The sequence below is a fragment of the Triticum urartu genome, chromosome 6A, assembly GCF_056163025.1.
Source record: "Triticum urartu cultivar PI428250 chromosome 6A, HENAU_Tu73, whole genome shotgun sequence".
In the NCBI taxonomy this organism is placed as follows: domain Eukaryota; kingdom Viridiplantae; phylum Streptophyta; class Magnoliopsida; order Poales; family Poaceae; genus Triticum; species Triticum urartu.
The window spans coordinates 151,759,631-151,784,227 of NC_141878.1; the positions used below are offsets into that span (position 1 = coordinate 151,759,631).

Here is a 24,597-nt window from a genome sequence, read left to right on the forward strand (position 1 = left end):
GAGACGCGTATGAGCTCAAGTGGGAGTTCGACGAAGACTCTCAACGGTACTATGTTTCCTTTCCCGATGATCAGTAGTGCTGCCCAGTTGGGGGTGATTGGGACCGTGTCGCATGTTGGGTTCTCTTTTATTTTGGCGCCGTAGTCGGGCCATGAGTGTTTGGATGATGTAATGTTATTTATGTTCTTGATTGACGTGGCGAGTGTAAGCCAACTATGTTATCTCCCCTTTTATTATTACATTAAATGGGATGTTTGTGAAGATTGCCTAACTTGCGACATGTGCCTTCAATGCGATTATGTCTCTAAGTCGTGCCTCGACACGTGGGAGCTATAGTCGCATCGAGGGTGTTACACACCCGCACTCCTCCGGCTTCGCCGCCCCTCTCCCCCACGTCCGTGCTCTGCTCACCACCCCCCTCCAAGCGTGACGAGGCTAGGGCTGCTACAGAGGCCATTCAAGAGAGGAGTCCAGCACTTATTGAGCTTTGCTCGCCGGTCTCCATGTTGAGCCCCCTCCTCCACGTCTCGCCAGTACGCCCTCCCGGCTTTGAGGCATCTCCTACACCACCCCTCCTCAGCAGTGGCCCCCTGCAGCGAACCCCGACCTCTCCACGGGCTCGTAAACATGCAGATGATGATGTGTTGCCGGCGGGGCTTGCTGAACTGCTTGTGCCAAGCCTGGGGGTGGCTCTCCCAGAGCCGTTGTTCTGTGCTCGCTAGCCTGCGCTGTTGATGTGTGCTCCGGATCTCCCTCCTTCCCTTGCTTCAACACCACCCAGGAAGCCGACAGACCGCCAGAAAACTCTCGCTGGCGTGAAGATCTCCAAGGTGGGTGGCCTCTCCCTGCAGAGGATCAGGCGCCCTGTTGTCCTCGCAGCAACGACATCGGCGGCACAGGCGGCTGAGCAGTTTATTGGCCGCAGCCTGGGCATCATCAAGAACGGGCAGGACGTCATTACTGCCACCCTGGATGCCTTCGCTGTAAAGTTCAAAGAGCAGCTTCCTCCTGATGTAATTGTGGCCATGAGAGAGTTCTTTGAGCTAGACAATGGGGCTGTTACAGCAGTGGAAGATGCTCTGATCGAGCATGGTGGAGCAGGGGTCCTCGACACTATGGGAGCAGATGTTGCCGCGGGCTCGCTGGATGTGAACGCCTGAGGTTTAGATCTTGTAGTAGCTGCTGCTGGGTGCGTTGTTCCTCATGTTAGTGCAACATCTGTTGTTTTGCAAGGGTCTGTTCCAGTTCAAGGGCAATAGCTCTGTTTGTGGAAGAACTACAACTCTGTACGTGGTTTGTACCAGTTCAAGGGCAATAGCTCATGTTAGTGCAACTATGTACGTGGTTTCGTCCATTTGGCCTTGTGCTAGTCCATGCTTCCATCTTGTTCATGCATGTGTGCGCCCCCATCATGGGCTTCATCCAAACCTCAGGGCCACCTTACTTTCCAATGACAGTACAACCGATTAACACAATTAGCTGGAATGTGTGGGGGCTTAATTGCCCAGATCGAAGAGCTACTGTTAAAGCAACGCTTGCCGACTCCTCCTGCCAGCTTGTCTGTCTTCAGGAGACTAAGTTGAGTGTTGTCGACAAATTCATCGTTGCGTCACTTGGGGGAAACGGACTGGGTGGCTTTGCCCAGCGTCCGGCGAACGGAACTAGGGGCGGTATCCTATTGCTATGGGATGAGAATCTACTTGATGCTTCCGACTTTGTCACCTTTGCATACTGTATCTCTGCCACGTTCTGTATACGTGCTTCTGGCTCCTGCTGTTGGGTTACGTAGTAATTTCAAAAAAATTCCTACGCTCACGCAAGATCATGGTGATGCATAGCAACGAGAGGGGAGAGTATGATCTACGTACCCTTGTAGATCGACAACGGAAGCGTTTGGTTGATGTAGTCATACGTCTCCACGGCCCGATCGATCAAGCACCGAAACTATGGCACCTCCGAGTTCTAGCTCGATGACGATCCCCGGACTCCGATCCAACAAAGTGTCGGGGAAGAGTTCTGTCAGCACGACGGCGTGGTGACGATCTTGATGTACTACTGTCGCAGGGCTTCGCCTAAGCACCGCTACAATATTATCGAGGACTATGGTGGAAGGGGGCACCGCACACGGCTAAGAATATGATCATGTGGATCAACTTGTGTCTCTAGGGGTGCCCCTGCCTCCGTATATAAAGGTTCAAGGTAGGGGGGCCGGCCGGCCAAGGTGTGGCGCGCCAGGAGGAGTCCTACTCCTTCTGGGAGTAGGACTCCCCCCTTTCCTAGTTGGAATAGGATTCGTGGAGGGGGGGAAAGAGGAGAGAGAGGAGGAAGGGGGCCGGCCCCCTCTCCTTGTCCAATTCGGACCAAGGGGGGGAGGGGCGCGCGGCCCATCTCTGGCCACCTCTCCTCTCTTCCACTAAGGCCCACTAAGGCCCATATACCTCTCGGGGGGTTTCGGTAACCTCCCGGTACTCCGGTAAAATCCCGATTTCACCCGGAACACTTCCTATATCCAAACATAGGCTTCCAATATATCAATATTTATGTCTCGACCATTTCGAGACTCCTCGTCATGTCCGTGATCACATCCGGGACTCCGAACAACCTTTGGTACATCAAAATGCATAAACTCATAATATAACTATCATCGTAACCTTAAGCGTGCGGACCCTACGGGTTCGAGAACAATGTAGACATGACCGAGACACGTCTCCGGTCAATAACCAATAGCGGGACCTGGATGCCCATATTGGCTCCTACATATTCTACGAAGATCTTTATCGGTCAGACCGCATAACAACATACGTTGTTCCCTTTGTCATCGGTATGTTACTTGCCCGAGATTCGATCGTCGGTATCTCAATACCTAGTTCAATCTCATTACCGGCAAGTCTCTTTACTCGTTCCGTAATACATCATCCCGCAACTAACTCATTAGTTGCAATGCTTGCAAGGCTTCAGTGATGTGTATTACCGAGAGGGCCCAGAGATACCTCTCCGACAATCGGAGTGACAAATCCTAATCTCGAAATACGCCAACCCAACATGTACCTTTGGAGACACCTGTAGAGCACCTTTATAATCACCCAGTTACGTTGTGACGTTTGGTAGCACACAAAGTGTTCCTCCGGCAAACGGGAGTTGCATAATCTCATAGTCATAGGAACATGTATAAGTCATGAAGAAAGCAATAGCAACATACTAAACGATCGGGTGCTAAGCTAATGGAATGGGTCATGTCAATCAGATCATTCAACTAATGATGTGATCCCGTTAATCAAATAACAACTCTTTGTCCATGGTTAGGAAACATAACCATCTTTGATTAACGAGCTAGTCAAGTAGAGGCATACTAGTGACACTCTGTTTGTCTATGTATTCACACATGTATTATGTTTCCGGTTAATACAATTCTAGCATGAATAATAAACATTTATCATGATATAAGGAAATAAATAATAACTTTATTATTGCCTCTAGGGCATATTTCCTTCAGTCTCCCACTTGCACTAGAGTCAATAATCTAGATCACATCGCCATGTGATTTAACATCAATAGTTCACATCTTTATGTGATTGGTTCACATCTCCATGTGACTAACACCCAAAGGGTTTACTAGATTCAATAATCTAGTTCACATCGCTATGTGATTAAGACCCAAAAAGTGATCATGTTTTGCTTGTGAGAGAAGTTTAGTCAACGGGTCTGCCACATTCAGATCCGCATGTATTTTGCAAATTTCTATGTCAACAATGCTTTGCATGGAGCTACTTCTAGCTAATTGCTCCCACTTTCAATATGTATCCAGATTGAGACTTAGAGTCATCTGGATCAGTGTCAAAACTTGCATCGACGTAACCCTTTACGACGAACCTTTTGTCACCTCCGTAATCGAGAAACGTATCCTTATTCCAGTAAGGATAATTTTGACCGCTGTCCATTGATCTACTCCTAGATCACTATTGTACTCCCTTTCTTAACGCAGTGTAGGGTATACAATAGATCTGGTACACAACATGGCATACTTTATAGAACCTATGGCTGAGGCATAGGGAATGACTTTCATTTTATTTCTATCTTATGCCGTGGTCGGGCTTTGAGTCTTACTCAATTTCACACCTTGCAACACAGGTAAGAACTCTTTCTTTGACTGTTCCATTTTGAACTACTTCAAAATCTTGTCAAGGTATGTACTCATTGAAAAAACTTATCAAGCGTCTTAATCTATCTCTATAGATCTTGATGCTTAATATGTAAGCAGCTTTACCGAGGTCTTTCTTTGAAAAATTCCTTTCAAACTCTCCTTTATGCTTTGCAGAATAATTCTACATTATTTCTAATCAACAATATGTCATTCACATATACTTATCAGAAATGCTGTAGTGCTCCCACTCACTTTCTTGTAAATACAGGCTTCACCGCAAGTCTGTATAAAACTATATGCTTTGATCAACTCATCAAAGCGTATATTCCAACTCCGAGATGCTTGCACCAGTCCATAGATGGATCGTTGGAGCTTGCAGATTTTGTTAACACCTTTAGGATCGACAAAACCTTCTGGTTGCATCATATACAACTCTTCTTCCAGAAATCAATTCAGGAATGCAGTTTTGACATCCATCTGCCAAATTTCATAATCATAAAATGCGGCAATTGCTAACATGATTCGGACAGACTTAAGCATCGCTACGGGTGAGAAGGTCTCATCGTAGTCAATCCCTTGAACTTGCCGAAACCCTTTTGCGACAAGTCGAGCTTTGTAGGCAGTAATATTACCGTCGGCGTCAGTCTTCTTCTTCAAGATTCATTTATTCTCAATTGCTTGCCGATCATTGGGCAAGTCAACCAAAGTCCATACTTTGTTCTCATACATGGATCCCATCTCAAATTTCATGGCTTCAAGCCATTTTGCGGAATCTGGGCTCACCATCGCTTCTTCATAGTTCGTAGGTTCATCATGATCTAGTAGCATGACTTCCAGAACAGGATTACCGTACCACTCTGGTGCGGATCTCACTCTGGTTGATCTACGAGGTTCAGTAGTATCTTGTTCTGAAGTTTCATGATCATTATCATTAGCTTCCTCACTAATTGGTGTAGGTGTCACAGAAACAGTTTTCTGTGATGCACTACTTTCCAATAAGGGAGCAGATATAGTTACCTCGTCAAGTTCTACTTTCCTCCCACTCACTTCTTTCGAGAGAAACTCCTTCTCCAGAAAGTTTCCGAACTTAGCAACAAAAGTCTTGCCTTCGGATCTGTGATAGAAGGTGTATCCAATAGTCTCCTTTGGATATCCTATGAAGACACATTTTTCCGATTTGGGTTCGAGCTTATCATAAGCATCACAATCCCAAACTTTAAGAAACGACAACTTTGTTTTCTTGCCAAACCACAGTTCATACGGTGTCGTCTCAATAGATTTAGATGGTGCCCTTTTAACGTGAATGCAGCTGTCTCTAATGCATAACCCCAAAACAATAGTGGTAGATCGGTAAGAGACATCATAGATTGCACTATATCCAACAAAGTACGGTTATGACGTTCGGACACACCATTATGCTGTGGTGTTCCATGTGGCATGAGTTTGTGAAACTGTTCCACATTGTTTTAATTGAAGACCAAACTCGTAACTCACATATTTGTCTCCACGATCAGATCGTAGAAACTTTATTTTCTTGTTACGATGATTTTGCACTTCACTCTGAAATTCTTTGAACTTTTCAAATGTTTCAGACTTATGTTTCATCAAGTAGATATACCCATATCTGCTCAAATCATCTATGAAGTTCAGAAAATAACGATACTTGCCATGAGCCTTAACACTCATCGGACCGCATACATCAGTATGTATTATTTCCAATAAGTCAGTTGCTCGCTCCGGAGAACGGAGTCTTAGTCATCTTGCCCATGAGGCATGGTTCGCAAGCATCAAGTGATTCATAATCAAGTGATTCCAAAATCCCATCAGCATGGAGTTTCTTCATGCGCTTTACACCAATATGACCTAAACGGCAGTGCTACAAATAAGTTGCACTATCATTATTAACTTTGCATCTTTTGGTTTCAATATTATGATTATGTGTATCACTATGATTGAGATCCAACGAACTATTTTCATTGGGTGTGTAACCATATAAGGTTTTATTCATGTAAACAGAACAACAATTTATTCTCTTACTTAAATGAATAACCGTATTACAATAAACATGATCAAATCATATTCATGCTTAACGCAAACACCAAATAACACTTATTCAGGTTCAACACTAATCCCGAAAGTATAGGGAGTGTGCGATGATGATCATATCAATCTTGGAACCACTTCCAACACACATCGTCACTTCACCCTTAACTAGTCTTTGTTTATTCTGCAACTCCTGTTTCGAGTTACTAATCTTAGCAACTGAACTAGTATCAAATACTGAGGGGTTGCTATAAACACTAGTAAAGTACACATCAATAACATGTATATCAAATATACTTATGTTCACTTTGCCATCCTTCTTATCTGCCAATCACTTGGGGTAGTTCCGCTTCCAGTGACCAGTCCCTTTGCAGTAGAAACACTTAGTCTCAGGCTTAGGACCAGACTTGGGCTTCTTCACTTGAGCAGCAACTTGCTTGCTGTTCTTCTTGAAGTTCCCCTTCTTCCCTCTGCCCTTTTCTTGAAACTAGTGGTCTTGTCTACCATCAACACTTGATGTTTTTATCGATTTCTACCTTCATCAATTTCCGCATTACGAAGAGCTTGGGAATCGTTTCCGTTATCCCTTGCATATCATAGTTCATCACGAAGTTCTACTAACTTGGTGATGGTGACTAGAGAATTCTGTCAATCACTATCTTATCTGGAAGATTAACTCCCACTTGATTCAAGCGATTGTAGTACTCAGACAATCTGGGCACATGCTCACTAGTTGAGCGATTCTCCTCCATCTTTTAGCTATAGAACTTGTTGGAGACTTCATATCTCTCAACTCGGGTATTTGCTTGAAATATTAACTTCAACTCCTGGAACATCTCATATGCTCCATGACGTTCAAAATGTCTTTGAAGTCCCGATTCTAAGCCATTAAGCATGGTGCACTAAACTATCAAGTAGTCATCATATTGAGCTAGCCAAACGTTCATAACGTCTGCATCTGCTCCTGCAATAGGTCCATCACCTAGCGGTGCATCAAGGACATAATTATTCTGTGCAGCAATGAGGATAAACCTCAGATCATGGATCCAATCTGCATCATTGCTACTAACATCTTTCAACACAATTTTCTCTAGGAACATATCAAAATAAACACAGGGAAGCAACAACGCGAGCTATTGATCTACAACATAATTTGCAAAATACTACCAGGACTAAGTTCATGATAAATTTAAGTTCAATTAATTTACTTAAAGAACTCCCACTTAGATAGACATCCCTCTAATCCTCTAAGTGATTACGTGATCCAAATCAACTAAACCATGTCCGATCATCACGTGAGATGGAGTAGTTTCATTGGTGAACATCATTATGTTGATCATATCTACTATATGATTCACGCTCGACCTTTCGGTCTCCGTGTTCCGAGGCCATATCTGTATATGTTTGGCTCGTCAAGTATAACCTGAGTATTCCGTGTGTGCAACTGTTTTGCACCCGTTGTATTTGAACGTAGAGCCTATCACACCCGATCACGTGGTGTCTCAGCACGAAGAACTTTCGCAACGGTGCATACTCAGGGAGAACACTTCTTGATAATTAGTGAGAGATCATCTTATAATGCTACCATCAATCAAAGCAAGATAAGATGCATAAAAGATAAACATCACATGCAATCAATATAAGTGATATGATATGGCCATCATCATCTTGTGCTTGTGATCTCCATCGAAGCACCGTCATGATCACCATCGTCATCGGCGCGACACCTTGATCTCCATCGTAGCATCGTTGTTGTCTCGCCAATCTTATGCTTCCACGGCTATCGCTACCGCTTAGTGATAAAGTAAAGCATTACAGCGCGATTGCATTGCATACAATAAAGTGACAACCATATGGCTCCTGCCAGTTGCCGATAACTCGGTTACAAAACATGATCATCTCATACAATAAAATTTAGCATCATGTCTTGACCATATCACATCACAACATGCCCTGCAAAAACTAGTTAGACGTCCTCTACTTTGTTGTTGCAAGTTTTACGTGGTTGCTACGGGCTTAAGCAAGAACCAATCTTACCTACGCATCAAAACCACAACGATAGTTTGTCAAGTTGGTGCTGTTTTAACCTTCGCAAGGACCGGGCGTAGCCACACTCGGTTCAACTAAAGTTGGAGAAACTGTCACCCGCAAGCCACCTATGTGCAAAGCACGTCGGGAGAACCAGTCTCGCGTAAGCGTACGCGTAATGTCGGTCCGGGCCGCTTCGTCCAACAATACCGCCAAACCAAAGTATGCCATGCTGGTAAGCAGTATGACTTATATCGCCCACAACTCACTTGTGTTCTACTCGTGCATATAACATCAACATATAAAACCTAGGCTCTAATGCCACTGTTGGGTTACGTAGTAATTTCAAAAAATTTCCTACGCTCACGCAAGATCATGGTGATGCATAGCAACGAGAGGGGAGAGTATGATCTACGTACCCTTGTAGATCGACAACGGAAGCATTTGATTGATGTAGTCGTACGTCTCCACGGCCCGACCGATCAAGCACCGAAACTACGGCACCTCCGAGTTCTAGCTCGATGACGATCCCCGGACTCCGATCCAGCAAAGTATCGGAGAAGAGTTCCGTCAGCACGACGGCGTGGTGACGATCTTGATGTACTACTGTCGCAGGGCTTCGCCTAAGCACCGCTACAATATTATCGAGGACTATGATGGAAGGTGGCACCGCACACGGCTAAGAATATGATCACGTGGATCAACTTGTGTCTCTAGGGGTGCCCCTGCCTCCGTATATAAAGGTTCAAGGGAGGGGGGCCGGCCGGCCAAGGTGTGGCGCGCCAGGAGGAGTCCTACTCCTTCTGGGAGTAGGACTCCCCCCTTTCCTAGTTGGAATAGGATTCGTGGAGGGGGGGGGAAGAGGAGAGAGAGGAGGAAGGGGGGCCGGCCCCCTCTCCTTGTCCAATTCGGACCAAGGGGGGGAGGGGCGCGCGGTCCATCTCTGGCCACCTCTCCTCTCTTCCACTAAGGCCCACTAAGGCCCATATACCTCCCGGGGGGTTCCGGTAACCTCCCGGTACTCCGGTAAAATCCCGATTTCACCCGGAACACTTCCGATATCCAAACATAGGCTTCCAATATATCAATCTTTATGTCTCGACCATTTAGAGACTCCTCGTCATGTCCGTGATCACATCCGGGACTCCGAACAACCTTTGGTACATCAAAATGCATAAACTCATAATATAACTGTCATCGTAACCTTAAGCGTGCGGACCCTACGGGTTCGAGAACAATGTAGACATGACCGAGACACGTCTCCGGTCAATAACCAATAGCGGGACCTGGATGCCCATATTGGCTCCTACATATTCTACGAAGATCTTTATCGGTCAGGCCGCATAACAACATACGTTGTTCCCTTTGTCATCGGTATGTTACTTGCCCGAGATTCGATCGTCGGTATCTCAATACCTAGTTCAATCTCGTTACCGGCAAGTCTCTTTACTCGTTCCGTAATACATCATCCCGCAACTAACTCATTAGTTGCAATGCTTGCAAGGCTTCAGTGATGTGTATTACCGAGAGGGCCCAGAGATACCTCTCCGACAATCGGAGTGACAAATCCTAATCTCGAAATACGCCAACCCAACATGTACCTTTGGAGACACCTGTAGAGCACCTTTATAATCACCCAATTACGTTGTGACGTTTGATAGCACACAAAGTGTTCCTCCGGCAAACGGGAGTTGCATAATCTCATAGTCATAGGAACATGTATAAGTCATGAAGAAAGCAATAGCAACATACTAAACAATCGGGTGCTAAGCTAATGGAATGGGTCATGTCAATCATATCATTCAACTAATGATGTGATCCCGTTAATAAAATAACAACTCTTTGTCCATGGTTAGGAAATATAACCATCTTTGATTAACGAGCTAGTCAAGTAGAGGCATACTAGTGACACTCTGTTTGTCTATGTATTCACACGTGTATTATGTTTCCGGTTAATACAATTCTAGCATGAATAATAAACATTTATCATGATATAAGGAAATAAATAATAACTTTATTATTGCCTCTAGGGCATATTTCCTTCACCTGCTTCAAGCTCACTTCGGTCTATGGCCCCACTGATTCCTCGTGCAAAGATGTTTTTTTTGCGGAGTTGCTCAACCACAAACCACCTACGGATGTGGCTTGGTTGGTTGCCGGGGACTTTAACCAAATTTACTGAGCCAGGGATAAGAACAAGAGGAACGTCAACACGAGCATAATTAACCGCTTCCGGTCGACGCTTCATTCCTATGAACTCAAGGAAATCCACCTCGAGAACAGACGCTTCACTTGGAGCAACGAACGCGCCAATCCCACATTGTGCAAGCTTGATTCCTTCTTCTGCAATGCCGAATGGGACACCACTCACAACAATCACTTGTTACATGCCCTGTCGTCTTCCCTCTCTGACCATTGCCCTCTGTTGCTCGCCGATGACAAGGGCCCTAGGCGCCCGCGTACATTCAGATTTGAGAATTTCTGGGTATCTTTGCCCGGATTTCACGAGGTCGTTCTTGATGCTTGGGCGGAGAGGGTGAGTCATTCTGAACCGTACCAGGTCCTCCACCATAAGCTCAAAAAAACGGCGCTCCGCCTTGCTCAGTGGAGCAAGCGTATCTTCTCCAAGGCCAAGGTGCAGCTCCTTGCAGCCAACATCATCATCCTCCGCCTGGACATTGCGCAAGAGGAGCGACTGCTATCCCTGGAGGAGCTTGACCTACGCTCTAGGCTTAAGAGGCGCGTGATCAGTCTTGCGGTTCTAGAGAGGGCAAGAAAGAGCCAATGCGCTAGGATTGCGAACCTGAAGGATGGGGATGCTAACACAAAATTTTTCCACCGCCGCATCAACGCTAGGAGAAGGAAAAATCACATCCATAGGATAAAAACGCACAAGGCTGGGTCACCGAACATAAGCAAAAAGAGGACATCATCCATAACCACTTTGCCGAGGTCATGGGCAGAGCAAGCACGAGCTGCGTTGACCTTAATTGGGATGAGCTTAATATCCAGTCGCATGACTTGGATGATCTCGGTGATCCCATCACCGAGGATGAGGTTTTGGCGCCCATAAAAGCAATGCCGGGGGACAAGGCTCCCGGGCCGGATGGCTTCACGGGCATCTTCTTCAAACGTTGTTGGGAAATTATTAAGCATGATCTCATGCGGGTCATCCAGAGCTTTGAATCGCTCCACACATCCCACTTGCAATGGCTCAACTCGGCCAATGTGGTGCTTTTGCCCAAGAAGGAGGGGGTGGAGGGAGTCTCTGACTATAGGCCTATTAGTCTTGTCCATGCCATGGCCAAGATTATCGCTAAGATTCTTTCCCTGCGGCTTGCCCCTCACATGGACGTTCTCGTCTCCAATGCCCAAAGTGCTTTCATAAAGAAGAGGAGTATCCATGACAACTTCATGTATGTGCACAATTTTGCGAGACGGTTGCACAAGCGCAGGACTTCAGCCCTCCTCTTCAAGCTTGACATTAGAAAAGCTTTCGACTCGGTCAAATGGGAATACATCCTCGACTTATTACAACGCAAGGGGTTCCCTTGCAAATTCTGGAATTGGATCGCCGCTCTACTCTCATCTTCCTCTTCGCGCGTTCTCCTCAATGGGCTTCCGGGCCCCCCGATCAAGCACGACCGCGGATTTCGTCAAGGGGACCCAATTTCACCTCTACTGTTCGTCCTTGCAATTGACCCCCTTCAACATATCCTCGACATCGCAACTCACAAGGGCACCATCCATAGGATCCGCGGCCGCGGCGTCATGATGAGAACCTCCCTCTATGCGAACAACGCGGCCATCTTCATGGCCCCAATCAAGCAGGACATTGATAACCTGTCGGTCATCCTAAGGGGTTTCGGCGAGGTGACGAGACTCTGCACCAACTTCCGCAAGAGCTCGGTTGTGCCCATTCGATGCAGCCACCTTCCTCTGGAGCATATTCTGAGTAGCATTCCGGCGACCCACGCCGCTTTCCCAATCAAATATTTGGGCCTCCCGCTCTCAGTACGACAACTTCGGAAGGTCGACTTCCAGTATCTTGAAGACAAGGCGGCTGGAAAATTAGTAACTTGGGAGGGACAAAGCATCACAACTATTGGGCGCACTACCCTTGTCAGATCGGTCATCACCTCTCAAGCGGTCTTCTCCATCACATCTCTCATCGTGCCACAGGGCACACTTCATAATATCAACAAGATTGAGAGGGCCTTCCTCTGGTCAGGGTCGGACAAGACGACCGGCGCAAAATGTAAGGTCAATTGGGACATGGTCTGCAGGCCTACGATCTATGGAGGCCTGGGCATCCTCAACACCGACAAGTTTGCTCGGGCCTTGCGACTAAGGTGGCCATGGTACGAATGGAAGGAGCCTACCAAGCTTTGGGTTGGCTTGGGCAACCCGTGCACCGACGAAGATATGGATTTCTTCTATGCCTCCACCACAATCATCGTTGGCAATGGTGCAAAAACACCGTTCTGGGACTCCCCGTGGTTGCTTGGCCGCAAGCCCAAGGATATTGCCCCTCTTATTTTTCAAGCCTCAAAAAGGAAGAGATCGACGCTTCGCCAGGCCCTGCGAGGGAACGCTTGGATGACCCACATCAAGTATGCCACTATTGTCTCCGCCGCACACATCCGGGAACTTTTCTCGCTTTGGGCACTTGTGCATGACTTCCATCTTGACGATCAGGTTGAGGACGACATTGTTTGGAAACATGCTGATGATGGGCAGTACTCGGCGTCCACAGCTTATAAGGCGCAATTCCTTGGAGTGACGCACTCGCCCATTCACCACATGGTTTGGAGAGCTTGGGCCCCCCTAAGGTTAAATTCTTCGCCTGGTTGACCTTGCAAGACCGGAACTGGACCGCCGACCGGTTGGTGCGGCGTGGTTGGGATAACTGTGGGCTTTGCCCTCTTTGCAAACGTGAGCAAGAATCGGGCATCCACCTCTTCGTCAAGTGCCGCTTCTCCATTAGGCTCTGGCGATCGGTCATTGACAAGTTTGGTCTTGTGCACATGCACACCTTCAATTGGCACCTTGAGGATTCCCTCATGCAATGGTGGGATAAAAGGACCGACATGCGAAACCCCAATAGACGAGCGATGGCCTCCCTCACCATGGTCGTCTCTTGGACTATTTGGAACGAGAGAAACGCGCGGGTGTTTCGTAACAAGAGCGCGCCGCCGCCTATCCTGCTCCAAAATATCGTGCTTGAGGCAAAATTATGTGTTACGGCAGGTGCTAAGAAACTAGGGTGTTTTGTTGTACGAGAGTAATTGCCATGCCGTGTTGCAAGGGCGCTTGTAAAAATTCTAAACTCTATTTTTCTCTTATTTAATGGATGAGGCAAATCTCTTGTCTCCGTTTCGAAAAAAAACAAATGGATTTTGCAGACGACACAGAGCTGTTCTGGGGGCTCCCGAACTTCAACACGAGGTTGCTGCAGGACGGCTACGTGCAGTCAGAGATCCTACCGAGGAAGGACCAGGACTTCACCTTCGATGCAGGTTGGGCGTTCCTGATCAGGAAGATGTACTTTGACGGCGGTGAGTGCGCGATGCCACCACCTGACGACTACCCACCGCTGCCCAGCGCCAGCTGCGATCAGCGCCTCTCGGCAGTGCTGAGGTCACTGCTCGGGGGCCTCGTCTTGTTGTTTCTCCTGTTCTAGGGGAGGAGGAGGTCGGTTAGTGCCCTTTATCCCTTCCCTGTACATTGCTTTATGAATTTATATAGCTTGCTAGTCCAGCTTTTGAGTTTGAGTAAACGGAAGAACCCCGAGTCACTTATTGCTGCACCTGGCAACTAATCAACCTTTAAGTTTCCTTTTTGAGAAGTTTTCTGGGGACGCACGCATGCATGCAGCTACTGCACTGCACATAAGCATCTCAGTTGTCGTTGGTACATGTGTCATTGCAGTGCTGATAACCAGCAACGCTACAGTTTTTGCAGCTCACGTTGTTGGTTACTGGATGTTCCTAATCCTACATGTAGCTGGTTGTTGCTCTTTTTCTCTGAGCATATCCCTATGGATGGGTGTAACACATTTACTACTCTGCAGTAGTGAAATAACCTCACACTTTCTTATAGTCTCTCATCTTATCTGCAGGAGAAGAAAGAAGTTATCAAGCCGTGGGACTCGGTCAGCCTTGCACAAAGAGAGGATCATACTACTGGAGTTGTCAAGTATTGATGAATGCTTAGATTAGTGTCCCAGAACTGCTCTGAGGGGCACTGCCGGGATGGATAGCTGCTTCGCAGTGTTTCTAGCTTGGTGCTTGGTGTTATATAGTTGTCGAAGGCGCTGTTCGTGCTAACCTTTCCGAATGCACTTATTAGTTTACTATATATTCCTCCAAAGTTGGTGCCGCTCCTTCTGAGTGTTGCTGTAGACCAACAACCTGTTTAGACATCTTTGCGTGTGTTTGTTTCACTCTGTAACACCAAGCTGTCATATAAGCTTCAGTCAGTTCCGTTATATTTTTGTTCTTGTTTTGCACTTGCTTCCCATCCTTGCCGTATGAGAGTAATGTCCTGGAATGTGAAAGTGTTAGGGGACGAGGAGGAAAACATAACCATTTTCATTTCAAACCAATACAAGGTGCAAAATCCAGGCCTCCTCTGCTTACAGTTACAGGAAACAAACCAAGCTACAGGTCATCTCTCGTCTCGGTTAAAAAAACACGACTTCCTCCCGAACTACCTCAGCGGTCATTTAACTCTATATTCTAATTAGTATACTATATACTTAACGGATTTGCTAATTCACATCTCATCTACTGTAGATGACAATTAGTTACGTGGGCTCGCGCAGCGTACTTCTTTTGCATGGGCTCTTTTAGGGCATCTCCAACATAGGCGCTTGTGGATAAAAAAATAAATCTCATCAAATAAAAAAGTATCGAAGCGCTCCCCGACTCAATGTTGGGCACTAGCTATAGGCGCTAATTAACTTGAAAAATTGATCGCCACACATCAACGCCTTTTAACTCGTACGAAGGAAAAACACCTAAGTGCTCGGCACCATTCTTTGCGCCGATGCCGGTCTGGACGCCAGGATTAATCAGTCTAACTGCTAATCGGGTAGGATTTTTAGCCTAGCACCCACACCTGGCGCGGCGCCCAGCATTGGACATGCCCTCAGCGTCTGCTGTCTTTCGCATGCGGCCGGTGATTTTTCCTATGCCGATCACGTGTTGTCTCCACGGTGGATTTTTTATATGCGGATGGCTGGGTGCCCCTATTTGGCGACCTAGGCGCACCCAGTCACGTAAGCGCGTACCCTCGCTGTTTTTTTCGTTTTTGTTTTTAGTTTTCGTTATTTATTTTATGTTTTTGTTTTATTCTATGTGAAAATAATCCAGGATTACAAAAAGGCTCTAAATTTTCAAAAAGTTGAGAACTTTCAAAAAGAAATCTTGAATTCAAAAACTGTTCATGGTTTAAAAAAGTATGTACATTTTTAAAATTTTCAATTAAATTTTTTTCATTCTTGTGAAACAATTTATGAACATTTTTATAGTAATGATGACAATTTGTTGTATTTTATTTACAAATTTTAATTTGATGAACAAAATTTGTATTCAAGAACATATTTTTGAAAAATTTGATGAACACATTTTGAGTTCAGTTAATAAAATTTGAATTTGATCAACATTTTCCGAAAACAATGAACAAAAATATAAATTGATGGGAACTTTTTTTAGATTGATGGAAAAAATTGAATTTTGATGAACATTTTTTAAATTGATGAAAAAAATTGAATTCACTGAATATTTTCAATTGTTGAACATTTTTTACATGGTGGAAAGTTTGTCGAAATCGATGAACAAAGAAAACGGAAAATAGAAAAATAGAAGAAAACAAAAAAATAAGAAAAAGACAAAAATAAAAACGGGTAGAGAAAACATAAAATAGACGGTCTTGGAAATAAACAGAAAAATGGGCCAGCCCATACACTGGATCGCTCGAGGGGTCCGTGCTATGTCGCGGAAAATCCTATAGGCCGCTCATTGCGGCAAACTGCCGGGGCTTCGCACAGGGGGCAAGCGACCAAGCGATATTTTGGGCCGGCCCACTTAGGTGAATAACTTATGAACTGCCCTACTACGGTTTTCTGAACCTTCTAGAAGGTTCCATGAACGTTTTTTTTCCTTTTATTGGTTTTCCACCTTTTTTTTTCACTTTTCTGTTTCTTTTTCTTTTATTTTTTGTTTTCTGTTTCTTTTCCATTTGTTCGTTTTTTCTTTCCTTTTCTTTTTCAGAACATGTTCGCAGTTTTACAAAATGTTTAGGACTTTCTTTTTTAATTCTTTTTGTTTTTTCAAAAAAAATCAAAAAATTAAATTTTGTTCGTGTTTCCAAGAAATGTTCCCAAATTCAAAAATTGTTCTCGTTACACAAAAAAGCTCAAAAATTTTCAAAATTCAGAAAATGTACGAGATTTCAATTTTTATTCACATATTAAAAAATTGTTCGCGCTTCCAAATTTGTTCGGGACTTTTCAAAATTGTTCTCCGCTTCAAAATTTGTTCTCTAGATTAAAAAAAAGTTCGTGCTTTAAAAAATTGTTCACGCTTCCAAAGTTGTTCAGGATATTTCAAAATTGTTCTCCAATTCAAAATTTGTTCTCAAGGTTCAAAAAATGCTCATGCTTCCAAAAAATTTCGTGCTTCCAAAGTTGTTCTGAAGATTCAAAAATCATTCGTGCTTTAAAAATTTCTTCACAAATTCCAGAAATGTTCATGTTTTCGTAAAATCTGTGGGAAATTCAAAATTTGTTCACATATTCAAAAAATGTTCATGTTTCAAAATTTCACAAATTCAGAAAAATGTCCGCATGTTTATTTTTTTCACTAATTCAATTTTTTTCCTGTTTCCAAAAATTGTTCACATATTCCAAAAAATACTGCAGTTTTTGAAAATTTGTAATTGGCTGAATTTGTTTTAATTTATGGAATTGGCTAAATTGGTGTTTATTTTTCGCCGCGGTCGAAGTTTATTTAAACTCCTGCTGCTATTCTTTCATAGTAGGTAGCCTCGCACAGTGGCTAGAGCATCGCGTGCAACTAAGCAAGGTCGTGGGTTCGAATCCTCGCTTACAACACTTTTCTTCCTCGCTTACAACACTTTACTTCTTGGCGAATTTTCCATTCCTTGACGGACAACGAATGGGCCGGCCCAGTTGCACGCCCCCTGTGCGTCACGCGACCTATTGGCCGCAAAATGCGGCATATAGGAAGTCTCATTGTACATTTGGTGCTCTCTGTCCTCATCAACCTCTAATCTGCGTTGGCTCAATTTGGAAGCCCATGAGAGTGGCCTCTAATCTGCCCTTTGCTTGGTAAAAGGGAGATGGCCCAATGGCTAAGGTCAACTCCACCGCGCGACTCCAAACGGACGTCCGTTTTGTCCGGATTTTGTTCGTTTGGATAGGAATTTGGGGTCGTATCCGGACGTGTCTTGGGATGCAGTGGCCGTGTTCTAGCGGCAGACGCATCTCGGCCGCATTCTGTCCACGTGCATTTTTCTTTGCAAGTCCTTAACTTTTTTATCCTTCATTTTCGGTACATGACAATACATCATCACATTTTGACTAGTAAAGTAAGGCCAAAGAAAATAAGAACAACAAGAATACATTTTAAAAGATACCCAACTTCCATAACTGCTCCCTTGAGTTGGGTTAGGGCCTTCTCGATGCACTCATTGTTAATCTGTGGAGGAGGCTCGATGTTGCATCCTCCTTTCTTCTTCAAGCCAGAAGTCGATGTTGCTTCCTCACACCTAGTCTCATGTCTAGCTTCTAATCTAGCAACAAGTGCACTTGTCTCATCTACAACCTCTATGCTAGCTAAAAGTGCACGAACATGTACTAAATTTTGCTCTATCAATATATCGATGTACTCTTCTTCCCAATACCAAAACTTGCATTCATTCTACACAATAAAATTTGAAGTTAGCACAACTAGTCTAATCCGAGAGCACAAACCGAAGCTAAAAAGAGCAAATACCCCATCGTTTAAGCACTTGATGAACACCCATCCGGGATGTTCCGGCGTTGTAGACACGCGGCGCACGACCATCCTTGGGCAGTGGTCGCACTTAATGAGTGGCAACGGTGCGCCGACGAGTTTTTGGCCAAGCACCGAGCCCGGCCGGCCGCCATTCGTGTATCTGCCGGCGGACCACCGACGGTGCAGATCCGAGCGGCTAGAGGAGGAGCCACTGCCTGCATGTGGCCTTGCGGCCCTGCCAGGGCCTTCCAGCGATGTGCCCGATCAGTCCATGGCGCGCCCCAGTCTCCTACAGCCGGGCGAGCTCAAGACCGACCGGATCAGCCCCAAATCCAGCCGGCGGGTGCGCAAACCAGGTGGTCGTGGTTGGGTAGCTTGGCGGCGTCGAGGGAAAGGGGCTGGGCGAGCGCGCGTCCGAGCTGCACGGCTGCAATGGCAGCGGTGGCGGCGGGGGCGGCAAGGGAAAGAGTGGGGAAGAGTGGAGAAGAGTGGAGTGGGGTGCGGCCGGAGGAAGGGAGGGGGCGGATAGAAAAAGGCCCGCCCTGTGCCACCGACGGGCGGGCCAGGGGAGGACACACGCAGACGGCCGGCGCATCCGCATGGTGTCCGTTTCACCCCAAAAGCGACGCAAACTTGGGCCGGGATGGGTCGAAAGCAGACACAAAATGAACAAAAATCCGTTTGCTCCCGTGCGCTGGGCCGCCTAGTTTGTTCCTTTTACCTCAAACGAACGAGACCGGATAGGATAGGGTCACGCGGTGGAGATGGCCTAATAAGCTCAGTGTTGATCAGATCGGAAAATAACTTGAAGTGTGTACAAGGGAAGAAAGCGAGCCTGGCGTCACGAGCCGGGCAGCAGCAACCTGCAAGTGCTCTGTTTGAGTTGTAGCAGGGGAAGGTGTTGGAAGGAACTAAAAAGCTCTGGCTGTGTTTTTTTGCCTCTCCTCGTTGGACAAGGCATTAATAGCACGATACAGTGATCAAGCTTTTCAGCATTCCTTGTGTACATACCTATCATCACTACGTATATTTCATTACATGCTTCATTTTTAAGAAGTCTGTTCTGATTTTGTGATGTCTATCAGGCTATCCAGGATAAAGTTATCCCACCTATTATTGAATTCAGAAGGGTCATACTTATAATTAGCATCTGCTAACTCACATTGTTCCTGTACTATAATTATACTCTTGTGCTGAGCGTGGAGAATCCTACATACGCAGTAATTTCTGACATGCTAATTATTAAGTCTTGTTTTATGTACTATTCAAATATCTGTGCAATTTTCTGTCCACCCTTGTGCCGGGGTGAGTCACCAGAAAATTCGACCCTAACTGAGTTCGAACCCTGGTCGCAGGGTGAGCCACTGCCCACCCTTGCTAAAGTAGGGCCACAGATCCTGGTCACTAATCAAGTTCACCTCTTGTGTTGGATAAGCATGGGCCAACGGATTTCTGCATATAAATTCATCATTAGGTTAACAAAAGTTCTAATATGGAAGGTCATGTAGCATATTTAGTTGTAACTATTCAAATGACTGACACAAGATTTAGCAAGAATAACTTTATGATGATCCAGATATGCACCTTTCTATAGTGGTTGTCGTGGTTTGTTGGGTTAATTGGGTGTGTGTGGTACTTTTTCTTCTCCCATTGCAACGCACGGGCATGTTTGCTAGTACTAGTAAGCTTGCACGTGCAACGCACGTCTTGATTTGCACATGCCGAGTAAACCATGACAAACATGCATTTAAAAGTACCCAAGATTAGATCAATAGTGGCATAGAGTCCATATATTGCTCGTGAAAAAGCATGAAATATAAGTATAATATAAAGTAAATAAATAATTGGTAAAAAAGACATATGACCACAAACAAAGGGCAAATTGTGGTGAACAAAATCGAACATAACATTTTGGACAATAATGGATAACCATCTCATGACTTATGTAGATTCACTTCAAATATGATTGTTAGGTATCTTCTATTACAAGGCGCTAATGCATAATAATAAAACCGAATGCCCACAAAAAGAACCCTGGAAAGGGGATCTTGTACAACACTATCACATCTTTGTTGAAATGTCTTCACCAAGATTTTGTTTTGTGCTTCCTATTTATCCTTATTCGTTACTAAAAAGGTATTAAGATGCTCATTGGTCCGCACGCAACAGTGAAGACCAATACTTCCATAGTTGTTTACAAAAATAGAAGACGCTTCGGAAGCATGACTGATATTACCATATACAAAAAGTATTTACTGCCAATGTATGTAAATTATAACAACAGAAAACAGGCAAGAATATATTCGTATATAATACAACATGGTACCATACTTTACAAATTACTTCTGTTAGCTAGCAACCCAAAATTATAGATCTCGGTTGAAATAAAATGCTAGTGCAACAACCTAGAACATATTCAACCATGTTGATACCAACCAGCAAAAAAGGTTGTTAACCACTGGAAAATAAGTGAATTGTTCTTCCAGTATATTTAAATTCCTTTTTTGCTCCATTCTATTAAAGTAAGTTTGGTCAAGCTCAATTTTCAGGTCTAAAGTTCCAAGACTAATGGAAAAAAATGCATATAGACATACCTGAATAATGGTTGCATGATGGTTAAATTAGCCAACCAGTTTCTCTAAAAAGATTTGGATTCAAGATGTTCTACATGAACGATTGTATTCAGTGCCCAAGTATTAAAGAACTAATTTGAGCTTAGCTACTATACATGCTCATTCCAATAGTATCATTTCAATGAATAAGAACCTTAGTTTGTTTCTTGTAGTGATTTCACCACCTCGATGAAAAGATCTAGAAATGATTTCACTCATGGTTAAACCAATTATTTTTATGTGGCACATATAACCTGTTGCCCTGGTAAGCACAAAAGATGTTTAATCCGGACCATCATGAATTGTCATCTTGATGTATTGCAAAATTAAATAATACATGAAGCATAGAACACCATGCCTTGAAATAGCTGCAACATGCTAACTGGTAAAATAGATATAACCTATGCCCATAGAATTAGTGAGAATGGCGAGATAATGTGTTACTATGTCACTCTATTTTGAAACACGGTGTTTAAGATAATCATAAGATGAACGTGTGTAGTCAAGTAACACCATACATCTTGGCATCAGGCATGATTGTTCACCATATTTTGAAACACGCTGTTCAAGATAATCATAATATAAATGTGTAGTCAAGTAATGCCATACCTCTTGCCGTTGTGATCCACGGTAATAAAAATTAGAATTCAACTCCATACTCCTTTCCGACACGCTAAAAACCTATCATTTATCTCAACCAATAGGCTAGTCTCCAATCTACAACCAATCCAAGCAAGTAGAGAGTCACCCCAGCTAAATGTGAAGCACCAATACAGGGACGGAAACACGGCGATACAGATACAGGGATATGGGATACGGCAATTTCTAAAAACATTAGTACAGCAATACAACATACTAATAAATAATAATTAATAAAATGGCATACAATAAAGACAAAGAATAATTGATTGGGTGAGATGAGATAAAAACACTGGTCTATTTGTAGCATTCATACCTCTTTTCAAGTCCTTGTGGTACGCTTTCAGAGATGCGATGTCCCATGTTGGTTCGTCATTTCCTAGCGTGTACAACAACATCATCAGACCAGCGGCAGCAAGCAACAACACTATACAGAAACACAAAGCAGCAAAGCTAGAAAGCGGCAGTAGGCCAGCGCAGCACCAAGCGAGCAGCCAGCTCAGCAAATTATTGCTTCTTTTTTTTTTGTTGGGCGCTTTTTTTTGCCAACCTCGATCGTACCGGTGACGTGGAGCTGTGTAACTTGTTTCAAAAATTTCGTTTATCGTTGCGATTTCATACAGGTCGGTCGGTAGGTTTTTTTTTAGACAACCCGGTAGGTTTTCTTTAAGGCTTGTTCGGTTAAGGTGGATTTGAAGGGGATTGAGGAGGAATTAATCCCCTGCAAGCCAAAATCCCTGCAAATCCCCTCCAATCCACCTGAGGTTGGGATTAACCGAAAAAAGTTTTAGTGTGTAGGATCAGTTTCTGGGCTGCGTTTTTGGCCTGATTCGTTTCTCCTCGCTCGACCCCGTCCGTCCTAGTCAGCCGAGACGAGCGACACAACGGACGGAAACGTCCGCTTGCGGCACGCTAACGATCATGTGTACACAAGAGAATTTTGTTTAATTTGACTTCGATTTATCACGCCAATTACGATGAGATTAGAGCAAGGGTGGCCCATTTGTTTCGCGGCCGTTCGTTTGGGTCGGCGCAGACAGAAAAGGCAGCCCAATGCCGATCTAAACGGACGCACGTTCGTTTTTCGTCCGCGGGCGACCCGTTCCCGGTCCATTTTTAAGCCTGATTTGCGTTGGCGCGGATAGGCGACGGACGCGCGCGCTCGCCTACTCCTGTCCCCGGGCCCGCTGGTCTGTGACACATTGGCCTCCCCTCCCCCCGACCAACAAGCAACCCTTGCCCCCGCCTCCTCCGCCACCGACGCCGCCACCCATTTTTGCCCGCGACTCTTCCAGCTGCCGCCGCCTCCACATCCGCTCAGCAACGCCGCCCTTGCCCCCAGTCGCCCGCCGTCACTGTTTTGCCACTGGGGAGCAAACTGGTTCCCGCTGCCGCTTCCCCCACTGCCCAGCCGCCCGTGACCAAGAAGACGCCTCACCGCCCCCGCCACATACGACCGGCACGCTCGTCCGACGCCATCACACTCGTCGGACTCCGGCAGGGCAGCTAGCTGGTCTGTGGGCGCCGCGTCTCCCCTCGCCGGCCGTCTCCTTCTTCGACGCCCGCAAACTGTTCGACAGTTTGTCAAAGTACAAAAATGGACTCCGCCGACGAGTTCTTTTTCCACAATTTCATTTGCGACTCCGACGATTCGTCGTCCGACGACGAGGAGGAGATATTGGTTGTCGTGTTGGTCCATCACCACCTCAACAACCAGCGGCCGTTGTTCCGTGGCTCCATTCCGGGCCACCTTCCGGCGTTGAATTGTAACCGGGAGAGCGGGCATTTCCTTCTCTGGAAGGACTACTTTGATATAACAAACCCGTTGTTCAAATATCACAAATTCCGCCGCCGGTTCCGTATGAGTAGGCATGTTTTCAACCGTATTAGAGAGGGGGTGGTCGGCTATGATGACTACTTCGAGTGCAAAGAGGATGCCATCGGCAAGATTGGTTTCTCCTCTTATCAGAAATGCACTGCCGCCATCCGAATGCTTGCATACAGAGTGCCCGGTGATCTCATTGACGAGTATGTCCGTATGAGCGAGTCTACATGCCTAGAGTCCCTGTATAAGTTCTGCAAGGCTGTGATTACTGTGTTTGGCCCTGAGTACTTGAGAGAGCCGATAGCTGAAGATACAGCCCGTTTGTTGGCGATGAATGCTAGCAGGGGCTTTCCGGGGATGCTTGGCAGCATAGACTGCATGCACTAGGAGTGGAAGAACTGCCCTTCTGCTTGGCAAGGGCAGTATAAGGGACATGTCAGGGCTTGCACTGTCATACTAGAGGCCGTGGCGTCTCAAGATCTCTGGATCTGGTATTCTTTCTTTGGCATGGCTGGATCACACAGTGATATCAACGTGCTTCAGCGCTCGCCGGTGTTTGCTAGGCTTGTCGAAGGCAACAGCCCACCGGTGAACTTTACTGTCAACGGCCACAACTACGACAAAGGGTATTATTTGGGTGACGGTATCTATCCTCAGTGGACCACTATTGTAAAGACAATACCCAACCCTGTCGGAGAGAAAGGGAAAAGATTTGACCAAGAGCAAGAGAGTGCTAAAAAGGATGTCGAGCGTGTCTTTGGTATTTTGCAATCTCGATGGGGCATCGTTCGGTATCCTGCTAATACTTGGAGCACGCAGAAACTATGGGAGGTGATGACTACTTGTGTGATCATGCACAATATGATCGTAGAAGACGAGCGCCTGGAACATCTGTATGATCAAGGCTTTCAGTTTCAGGATGAGGATGTTGTGCCCGAGCATGAAGTATCGGCAATATTTGAGCAGTTCACTCAGTTTAATGAAGACATGCGTGATTGAGAAACTCACGTGCAACTGCAAAATGATTTGGTTGAGTATATGTGGACTCATGTTGGCAACCAATAAATGTATCTTCTTTTATTCGTTTGCAAAACTATGTGAAACATTTTTATTTTTATTTGGCCTGTAAAATACTATTTATTTGGGCGGCTAAACTATTTTGCTTGTTAAATTTTTATTTCATAATATGTTGAATGCAATGTAAAATTGGGCGGCCAGCCGGCCACGCCTGCATATATGGGTCGACGTGTTGGGTGTACTGCCGACCCATATGAAAAATAAGAC

General features: G+C 45.2%; 2 protein-coding genes across 2 annotated transcripts; both read left to right on the top strand.

Annotated features, from left to right (window-relative positions):
- The first annotated feature begins 23,085 nt into the window (after window positions 1–23,085).
- Window positions 23,086–23,700, top strand: LOC147964545 (uncharacterized). Its single transcript, XM_087530022.1, has one exon. The coding sequence runs from the start codon at window positions 23,086–23,088 to the stop codon at window positions 23,698–23,700; it is 615 nt and encodes a 204-aa protein (XP_087386148.1).
- A 120-nt stretch (window positions 23,701–23,820) lies between these two features.
- LOC147964546 (uncharacterized) lies at window positions 23,821–24,312 on the top strand. The gene has a single exon (XM_087530023.1). It carries the CDS (start codon window positions 23,821–23,823, stop codon window positions 24,310–24,312), a length of 492 nt encoding a protein of 163 aa, XP_087386149.1.
- Window positions 24,313–24,597: the final 285 nt, after the last annotated feature.

Bases quoted from the DNA above. Each gene is read 5' to 3' on its own strand.
- LOC147964546 (XM_087530023.1), top strand. From the start codon at position 23,821: ATGGCTGGATCACACAGTGATATCAACGTGCTTCAGCGCTCGCCGGTG.
- LOC147964545 (XM_087530022.1), top strand. From the start codon at position 23,086: ATGGACTCCGCCGACGAGTTCTTTTTCCACAATTTCATTTGCGACTCC.